This window comes from Mus caroli, unplaced genomic scaffold (assembly GCF_900094665.2).
Source record: "Mus caroli unplaced genomic scaffold, CAROLI_EIJ_v1.1 scaffold_8061_1, whole genome shotgun sequence".
Taxonomy (NCBI): Eukaryota; Metazoa; Chordata; class Mammalia; order Rodentia; family Muridae; genus Mus; species Mus caroli.
The window spans coordinates 47,277-58,106 of record NW_018389665.1 but is presented as its reverse complement, the minus strand read 5'-3'; the positions used below and the strand labels follow the sequence as shown (position 1 = coordinate 58,106).

Below are 10,830 nucleotides of genomic sequence, written 5' to 3'. Positions count from 1 at the left end.
CATCTGGGTTCTTTCCAGCTTCTGGCTATTATAAATAAGGCTGCTATGAACATACATACATATTAAACAATAAGAATAGTGACATGACACTTCAAAAAGGTTTAACAAAACTAACACCTGTCATTCCAGAAAGAGAATCACTAATTAAAAATAACAGCCAAAATGTAGCTTCGTAGTTTAGCAGGTTTACACATTACTCCGAGGCATTTAGAGAGATATGGTTAAAAAAGAAAAAAAAAATCAAGTCACCATAGGTGTGTGGGTTCATTTCTGGGTCTTCAATTCTATTCCATTGGTCTACTTGTCTGTCCCTATACCAGTACCATGCAGTTTTTATCACAATTCCCATAATCAGCCTCCAAACGCTGACACCATTGCATACACTAGCAAGATTTTGCTGAAAGGACCCTGATATAACTGTCTCCTGTGAGACTATGCCAGGGCCTAGCAAACCCAGAAGTGGATGCTCACAGTCAGCTATTGGATGGATCACAAGGCCCCCAATGGAGGAGCTAGAGAAAGTACCCAAGGATCTAAAGGGTTCTGCAACCCTATAGGTGGAACAACAATATGAACTAACCAGTACCCCGGAGCTCTTGTATCTAGCTGCATATGTATCAAAAGATGGCCTAGTTGGCCATCACTGGAAAGAGAGGCCCATTGGACATGCAAACTTTATATGCCCCAGTACAGGAGAACGCCAGGGCCAAAAAAAGAGGGAGGGAGAGGGGAGGGGGACTTTTGGGATAGCATTTGAAATATAAATGAAGAAAATACCTAATAAAAAATATTTAAAAAAAGAAAAAAAGAGAAAAATTTGGTCTTGATATCTTGTAGACAAGCTCTCCTCTACAGGCATCTTGGCTGAATCCATCCATATTCAGAGTAATTCCTTTCTTGGGGAGTCCTGGATAATAACTCTCCAGGAGTTATCTGTTTCTTCACATTCCATTTTCCTTTTCCTGTATTACTGCATAAGAAATGCAACATGTACAAAACTGAACTGTGAATCAAAATTTTGTGGTCTTGCAGTATTCATGTGAGCATATCCTCAACTAGATACTATGTATTTAGATAAATATAGAGGTAGACATGGAGAGAGGAATTGATATAGAAATCCCTCCTGGTCATAGAAATCCAGTCACAAATGCATGAACTATATCAATATGTCTTTATCCCACATGCTGCTTGTTTTGCCGAAAACATTATCCTTTCTATGGATGGAGTGGGTGGAGGATATAGTCTAGATATTATTGAAAACACTGTGTTCTTTGGACAGAAATATGTAATTTTATAAAAACAGTCAGAGACACAATCAACAACCCACATTTCATAAACAAGAAAGTGGCAATTTCCAGTATATACATAACAAAAATATCCATTTTGTGGAAAAAGTACTAAACTCGGGGGAAATGGAGATACATGTGCAGAGGAATAGCCCTAACATATACTCTGATAACCATAAAGGTAAAAAAAAAAAAAAAAAGTATCCCAGTTATATACAGGTTTTTATCATTAATTTTAAGATAAAATGTTAGAAGAAGAAACATATTGAATAATTGCTAGAATTTTAAGATATACTATTCCCATACTTGTTTTCTCGTCCATTAAAATAAAAGTGAAGGGAAAAAACCTCATCAAATGAGGAAACACATCAAAGTTATATCAGAAAACAAAAACCCAGGATGAAATGAGTTAGATATAAGGCATAGCACTACAGAATAATTATATGCTGGGAAAAAATAGACAATGTGGGATGAAAAGAGGGTTCAGCTGTTAAGGGTTTGTAACACTCTTACAGAAGGTATGTATTCCTTTCCTGGCATCTAGATGGTGGTTCCCATCTGCCTGTAACTCTACTTCTAGTATCTGAAACCCTCTTCTATTCATGACAGTTCCCTAAATGCACGTGACAGATATAAACTCAGGGAGGTTCAACATATACATTTAAATTTTAAAATAAATTTACCGACATTAAAAAAAACATATAAAATAAAAACCACTAAGAAATTTTATCCTCAAGTAAAGTAAAAACAGCTGACTATGGTCTTAATCTGATATAGTCAATGAACATGGCATAAATCTTAGAAAAATATTGAATCTGAGCACGTGTCAAATCCTCCCAGTACTTACAGAGTTACATTGCATGGTTTAAAGAGAAGACATGTGTTATAAAAGAACAGAATATAGGTACTGAAAAAAGAAAAGAAGAAGAAGAAGAAGAAGAAGAAGAAGAAGAAGAAGAAGAAGAAGAAGAAGAAGAAGAAGAAGAAGAAGAAGAAGAAGAAGAAGAAGAAGCACACCAAACCTAAACTATGTGGCTAAAGGACAGTTTATGGGATAAATCAGCTTGTGATTCTTTTCCAGGTTTTCTTCACAGCAAGTTTGACATCCTTGTTTCTGAGGCTATAAATAAGAGGGTTCAACATAGGCACCAATAAAGTGTAAAACACAGAGAAAAATTTTCCCTGGCCCACAGTCTTAGCAGAAGATGGTTTGACATAAGCAAGTAACCCAGATCCGTAAAAGAGACTAACAGTAATGATGTGAGACCCACATGTGCCCAAGGCTTTGGACCAACCTTTACCTGATGACATATGAATAATATTGAAAAGTATCATAGCATAAGAGATTAAAATAATGAGGCAGCATAAAATGATAGCTGAACCTACCACAACTGAACTCATAAGCTCATTAACATAGGTGCTACTGCAGGAGAGTGGGAGAAGAGGGAAGATGTCACACATGTAGTGGTTGATGATGTTAGATTCACAAAAGCTGAGCCTGATCATACACCCTGTGTGAGCCATGGCACTAGCAAACCCCATCAAGTAAGAACTAAATATTAACAGACAACAGATCTTAGGGGACATAATAACTTTGTATGTTAGTGGTTTACAAATGGCCACATAGCGATCATAGGCCATGGCTGTCAACACATAACTCTCAGAGTTCACAAAAAATAGGAAGAAAAATAGCTGAGCCATGCATCCTCCAAAAGAGATTGTATTCTTCTCTAAAATAAAACTCATCAACATTTTGGGTGTAAAGACCATCGAATAACAGAAATCAATGAAGGACAGATTAAAGAGAAAGAAGTACATAGGAGTATGAAGGTTTGAGTTTAGGCAAATGAGATTCATTAAAGTTAGGTTTCCCATCACAGTAGCTGTGTAGTTCATCAAGAACAGAACAAATAAGGGCAGCTGGAGCTCAGGTTGGTCTGTCAATCCCATAAGAATAAATTCTGACACTGAAGATTTATTTTCCATAGTCATTTGCATCATGTGTAGTATCTGTAAGAATAATTGTAGAAAGCAATATTAACCCATAAACAATCATTTACTCCAAAAGTAATGTTGGATTTTTTGGTTTTCAAGCTAGAGTGAGGGAACTAAGAATCTTGAGGAATCCCTGTTTTCTCTTTCCCATACTCACGTTAGGTTTATCTCTCCAGAACAATCTTTGAGCATTTCATTATTTTCTTCACCTAGTGTTTACTATGGTTTACTAAGGATTGAGGCTGAAAAGAACAATGTGTAAATTTTCCCCAGAACATATGATTTATATAGCCATGGGCATGAAGATAAATGTCAAGGTAAAAATCATTCAGTATTCACCTTAGTTCACCCGGAGCCCTCTCTGACATTGCAGTTCATGTTGTCGTCCTTCACCATCTAGCTGGAGATAAAGTTGTTAATAATGGACAAGGTGTTTGCAATCAGTGCAGAAAATGTGTCTCAATTGTTAGAAGAGCTTCCCTTGGGAAAATGACATGTTTTCCTTTGAGGATTCCAGACTCTTGTCTCAAATGTAAAAGAAAATAGCTCTGTTAGCTGAGCCTCTGAAGCCTAAAGGTCAAGATATTTAAGAAAAAAATTTAGGTGCACTGAAAATTATATTCTTGTTTATGACAGTCTTCATGTTTCATGGTCTCTTGAGTTTGAAATCACTGATTTGTGCTGTAGAATTAACATCAGTCTTTTTTATAATTTTCCATCAGGAGTGTCTAGTCCCCAGAGCAGAACTGTGAGTGGTCCCCTTTGTTATTCTCTTCATTAAGGTCTGCACAACTCTACAAGAAGAAATGTTCAGGGACATATTCATTTGCCATTTGTAACTTTCCTATCATTTCAGTAATAAATTGTTGACCAAGATCTAATATTGTAATAAAAATAATTATAGGAAGAGGATAAAATAGAATAAATGTGCTCTCAACTTTTCACTTCCTAGCTTTTACTAAATTCTTGTTCTTGTTTACTTATATCCACATATTCCTTGAATAAATATAAAATATTCATAAAAATTGACATAAATTTCAGGCCAGTAGTAGTTCTTGGTTATCATACAGAAATTGACAGGTGCAATTTGTACAAACAACCATAATTTTAAATAATAAAAAAATATATTTTGAAATAATTTACACAGTGTGTTAGAAAATTACTAGATGAATGAAAAGATATTATTATGTGTTAGTGCCCTCATACTGTTTACATGCATAATCAGATGAAAAATAGATGTTCTTGCTTTGACACATTTGGAGACATTAATTTTTTGTTGTGTTACCATTCCATATAGTGGAGAAAAACAGAAAATTTAACACATACCATTCCATGACCTGTTTTTCTCCTCACTACCATATACATATATGTATTATTTACTATATATTATATAACAGGCATTACATAGTATTTGTGCTCAAAAATGGATGCTGAAGTATAATTTCATATGGGAGTACTTTGAAGAAAAGGATATTGAAGATGGAAAAAAGGTGTTTAAGAATGATAATAAGAGAAATCATACACACTAAACACATATGGTATGTATTTACTATATGTAGATGTTAACTGTTACATCATTGATAAGAAAACTATAATCTATATTACCAGAGTTTAGAGATATCGTAATGGGAGAGAGATGCATCTCCCTAGGAGGGGGAACTAGAACAGTTATGGATAGATGTGACAAGGACTGGAAGAGGATATTCAAACAAGGAATAGCAGATAAAAAGAGGCAAGGAAGGGTATGTGAAGAGGAACAGATAATAGAGCCATTTCAGAGAACAATTGAAAATGTAATACAATAGAAACTTTCTAAAGTATCTATTTATTTGAAGTTGATCTAAGTGAAATCACCAAACAGCAGAGAAGACAGAACCCTAACCAGAAATCTGCCATCATTAAATAATGCTTCTAGTACCAGGAATGAGTTGCATCTAATTCAATTGATGGCCACAGGGGTCCCATGGGAACCAACCAATACCTGATTATTGTCAAACTCTATGATGTGAAACACATGCTCAACACTGGCTGAGTTGCCAAGACTCTGGGACTAGATAGTCCATGGACCTTGGGTAAATACAAATCTTCTTCTTCTGCTGCTGCTAAAGGAACATACCAATAAAATGTCTTTTAGTCTCATTCTGTGATACTCATAGTTTAGTACCTTGATCAACTATCATCAAAGAACCTTCCTCCAACAATAGATAAGAATAAATACAGAAACCCACAGCCAAACAATGTACAAAAATTACAAGACCATGGTACACTTATCCCTAAAAGGGGTATCTTCTTCAAGTCTACCCCTTTGGCTTCAGATAACTCTCTAGGAAACGAAACAGAGTGTAAAAAGGAAACAGAGTGCATAGGGGTTGAGGACAGAAAGGAAATAAGATCTTCAAAACACAACACAACTGATGCACATATGAATTCCCAGAGGCTGTAGAAGCATTCATAGGGGATACAGGGATCTGCTACAGAAACAAATAGAGTCTTAGAACTAACAAGAGAAATTGACATGTTACCCAAAGAGAATCTATTTACAATTGATATCCACTTCAAAAGATATTTTTTTTTCCTAAGGGAGCCTTATTGAGAAAACTAACCACTCTTAAGAGTAATCCCCTTGTTCATCAGTAGATGGCCAACACAAAACGAGCTCCACAGCATCTTTGGAAGTTCCTTATCTCATAATTTTGTATCACACACTAATTATTATAATCTCACATGTCCTTTGTTTATATATTATGGTTTTCTATTTTGTTTTCATAGAATTCCTGTCTGTACAAATATATTCCTCTACTTCCTTATGTTGTGTTTCCTGTGATTTCTCATTGACTCTTCTCTGTGTATTTGTTTTCTCATATTATGGCTTGCTTCCTTTTGTTTAAATTTTCCCCACACCATTATCCTTAGATACCTGTTTGTTTTCTAAAGACAGAGAAAATACGTGTTGATGAGGATCCAGAAGAAGAGAAGATGCGGGGGGGGGGGTGTTGACTGTAAAGTGTTATCAGAATATACTATAGAGTGAAAATCTGTTTTCAAAATTAAAAATTAAATGTAAGAGCAAGTGAATGGGGAAATGCTGTGGTGTAATTCTGAACATAACTTGGATGCTGTATGCATCAATATACAGCATCAATAGTTACCTGTGCCAAATCTGTGCAATATCAAGCCACTAAAACTTCCAGCATGGATGGTAAAAGAATTCCTAAAACCAATCCTAGCAAGAGAGCTTTTGACAATTGATGCTGTTGAAAAAGAATCACTTACCTGCGGAGATGCAGCTACTGATAGGTTACTCACACCCAAGTGTACATGGGAATCATTTCCTGAACTCCAGATATATTTAATATGAATTAAAACCATGAAAAGAGAACATGAGACTGGGGGGAAGGTGAGGTGGGCCTCACAAGGAGAAGTTAGAGAGAATTAAATGTAGATGGATATGATCCATATATATGGTATGAATATACAACTATATCAAAGAACACAAATTCAATTTTAAAATGTCAACCCTATCAACAGGAATCTAAAGATTCACTATAATAATCACAATCAAAGTTCCAGAGCTTTTATTCAAATACATAGGAAAAAAATTAAAATTTATATACATACCAAGTAAAATTTTTATATATATACCAAGATTGTATTAAAGAATTTGTCATAAAAATAATACTAATGGAAGGTTTGCTGTATCTGCTTATAAGCAATACTATTGAGGGTAGTGAGAATAATAATAAAGTAGTAAGATATTAGAACTAAGTAGTTATATGGATCATTAGAAGAGGAGATCCAAGTATAAGCACATACAACTACGACTATGTGGGTGTTGACCCACATACCACAAATATACCTTGGGAATAAATACAGATTTTTCAACAAATGATGTTCAGAGAATAGAATGAAATTACATAGAATAGTGAAAACCGATTTTCACCTCTCACCTTGCATAGAACTCAACTCCAAATGGGTCAATAACCTCAATGTAAGACTCAATGGCTTAAAATTGTTGGAAAAGAACATAGAGGTAATATTTCAATATTTAAGTACAGGCAAAAAAATTCTGAATAGAACTGTGTTAGCACAGGGAATGATAACAATAACGGATAATTGCTATCTCATGAAACTTTTAGACTTCTCTACATCATAGTACATATTTGATCAATTACAGTGATAAACCTGACCCAGAAAGGTATAATGGTATGTGTTCACTTACAAGTGCACAATAGCCTTTAAGTAAATGATACCCAAGCTACAATCTAAAGGCCCAGAGAGATAAAATGTACTTATATCCACTAGTGTTATTCTGAGTTTTACATTATATTCTATGCTGTTTTAAAAATCATTAGCATGTATTTTAAGAATAAATATATTTATGTTGATTTGTTAAAAATGTCAAGTTATTTCATTTTCCTAAAACAGAACAAACAACTATGCATGTCAAAGAAGTTAGTTGCTTTCCAGAACTAAGCAAGGCAATTTGCTGTTTTGTTCTGCACAATACTATGTCAATGGCTGCAATACAGAACTCAGACCACACTTTATATACTGTCCCTGTGGCTCATATTCACTTTCTAGCTTGGTAAGAACCCTGTATGTATGGATATTGCATATGTTGTTCTATATCTTTTATAAATATTGTTCATGTTTTAACATGTGTGCTTCTTAATAAATTCAAAACCACTTTTGCCAACTATGTTTAATGTTTAATCACACACTGATGACAAAACAAGAACAAAACAAAACACTGTAAAAGTCTCAAAGACTATAGGCATTCAAACTACTCTTGAGAAATTAAGAACATTCAAGAATCATATCACCCTCTGCCTGGTCCTTGCTGCTGGGGCAGACCCCTAGTTGGTCTGCTCCTCTGAAGACTCCATATTCCATATCCTGATACATCCTAGAGGACCTGCTGCACTCAAAGCATTTGGTAATAACCCCCACCTCCCTGAGTCCTTGAGCTGCTGCAGGGAGCTTGGTGGTCTCATGACACATCACTCACCAAAACCCCACCCTCCTGAACACTACTTCCCTTCCTTTTGCATCCCTCCCACACCTTCTGCATGGTCCTTGCGGCTGGGGCAGAGCCCTCTGCTCCTGTGAAGACTCCATATCCCAGTCCATCCAAGATGACCTGCTGCACTCAGAGAAGTTGAGGACCAGCTGCACTCAGAGCACTTGGACACACTGAACTTGGAGCAGTTGAGAAGTTGAGGACCCTCTGTCCTCAGAGGAGTTGAGGACCCGCTGCTCTCAGAGCAGTTGAGGATCATCTGTACTTAGCACAGTTGGACAACAGCTTCATTGCTCCACCAAAGACTCAAAAGTCTGAAGGCCTCCCAGAAGATATACTGCAGTCCAAGGCAAATAAATGATCAGCAGCTTCTCTCCCCCTGTGAAAAGTCCCCAGTTGGAAGGACCCACAAATTATCTGATACAGCCAGGGCCATAAGCCTACCAGGAGACCTGAAGCAACCGAGGGATAAAAGAGGCAGACTCCATATAGTCACCCAACTCAACAAACACCAGGGATATGCAGATGGAAAAAGGCAAGTACAAGATCATAAGCAACAGAAGGCAAAATACTTGGGCATCATTAGCATGACATGAATATATCAACATGGCGCACGCCTTTAATCCCAGCACTCAGGAGGCAGGAGCAGGAGGATTTCTGAGTTCGAGGCCAGCCTGGTCTACAGAGTGAGTTCCAGGACAGCCAGGGCTACACAGAGAAACCCTGTCTCGAAAAAACAAAAACNCGAAAAAACAAAAACAAAACAAAACAAACAACACACCTGAAAATCAGGAATCTGTCCCAAAATCTTAACTCATGAAGATAATAGAGATCTGTCTTAGTCAGGGTTTCTATTCCTACACAAACATCATGACCAAGAAGCAAGTTGGGGAGGAAAGGGTTTATTTAGCTTACACTTCCATACTGCTGTCCATCACCAAGGAAGTCAGGACTGGAACTCAAGCAGGTCAGGAAGCAGAAGCTGATGCAGAGGCCATGGAGGGATGTTCTTTACTGGCTTGCTTGCACTGACTTGCTCAGCCTGCTTTCTTATAAAACCCAAGACTCCCAGCCCAGAGATGGTCCCACCCACAAGGGGCCTTTCCCCCTTGATCATTAATTGAGAAAATGCCCCACAGCTGGATCTTATGGAGGCACCTCCCTAACTGAAGATCCCTTTTCTGTGATAACTACAGCCTGTGTCAAGTTGACACACAAATCCAGCCAGTACAAGTCCTTTCAAGAAGATATCAATAATAGCTCACTGAAAGAAATACAGGAAAAGACAGGCAAACAGGTGAAGGAATTGAATAAAATGATGCAAGACCTAAAATTGGAAGTAGAAACAATAAAGAAAACACAAATAGAGGCAAACCTGGAAATGGAAAACCTAGGAAGGAAGTCAGGAACTACAGATGTAAATATCACCAACAGTATACATGAGATAGAAGAGAGAATCTCAGGTGTAGAAGATAGGATAGAAGAGTTTGCCAGAACTGTCAAAGAAAATTCAAAACATAAAAATCTCCAAACCAAAAGCATCCAGGAATTTCAGGACATAATGAAAAGACCAAATCTAAGAATAATCAGAATAGAGGAGAATGAAGAGTCCCAGCTCAAAGGACCTGAAAATCTCTTCAACAACATCATAAAAGAAAGATTCCCCCACCTAAAGAAAGAGATGGATATAAAGGTACAAGAGGCCTATAGAACACCAAATAAACGGGACTAGAAAAAACAATCTTCTTTCACATAACTATCAAAACACTAAATGTACAGAGCAAAGAAAGAATATTAAAAGCTAAAAGGGGGGAAAAAAGCCAAGTAACATACAAAGGTAGATACATCAGAATTACACCAGACTTCTCAACAGACTATGAAACCCAGAAGAGCTTGGTTAGTGGTCAAGCAGACTCTAAGAGAACACCAATGCCATCCCAGGCTACTATTCACAGAAAAACTCTCAATCAACATAGATGGAGAAAACAAAATATTCCAGGACAAAACCATATTCAAACAGTATCTATCTACCAACCCAGCCTTACAGAGGATCTTGGAAGGAAAACTCCAACACAAGAAAGATACCTGCACCAAAGAAAGGACAAGATATTAACCATCTCACAATAAAGTTGAAAGCAGAGAGCCACAAGCACATAAAGTCACCTACAAAAACAAACATATCAGCAAACAACAGTCATCTCTCAATAATAATGGACTCAACTCACCTATAAAAAGACATAAGCTCACTGACTGGATATGCAAACAAGATCCACCATTTTACCGTATACAAGAACCACACCTCAACAATAAAGACAAGCACTATCTCAGAGGAAAAGGATGAAAAAATGTCTTCCAAGCAAATGGTCCCAGGAAACAAGCTGGAGTTGCCATCCTAATATCCAATAAAATATGCTTTCAGTCAAAAGTTATCTAGTGTGATGAAGAAGGATATTTCATATTCGTCAAGGTAAAATCCACCAAGAGAAAGTCTCAATTCTGAACATCTACACCCGAAATGCAAGAGCACCA

The 10,830-nt window shown here is 36.7% G+C and overlaps 1 protein-coding gene across 1 annotated transcript; it reads right to left on the bottom strand.

Annotated features, from left to right (window-relative positions):
- Positions 1-2,345: 2,345 nt before the first annotated feature.
- LOC110288233 (olfactory receptor 143) lies at positions 2,346-3,302 on the bottom strand. The gene has a single exon (XM_021154637.1). The coding sequence runs from the start codon at positions 3,285-3,287 to the stop codon at positions 2,346-2,348; it is 942 nt and encodes a 313-aa protein (XP_021010296.1). The 5' UTR covers positions 3,288-3,302.
- Positions 3,303-10,830: the final 7,528 nt, after the last annotated feature.

Bases quoted from the DNA above. Each gene is read 5' to 3' on its own strand.
- LOC110288233 (XM_021154637.1), bottom strand. From the start codon at position 3,287: ATGATGCAAATGACTATGGAAAATAAATCTTCAGTGTCAGAATTTATT.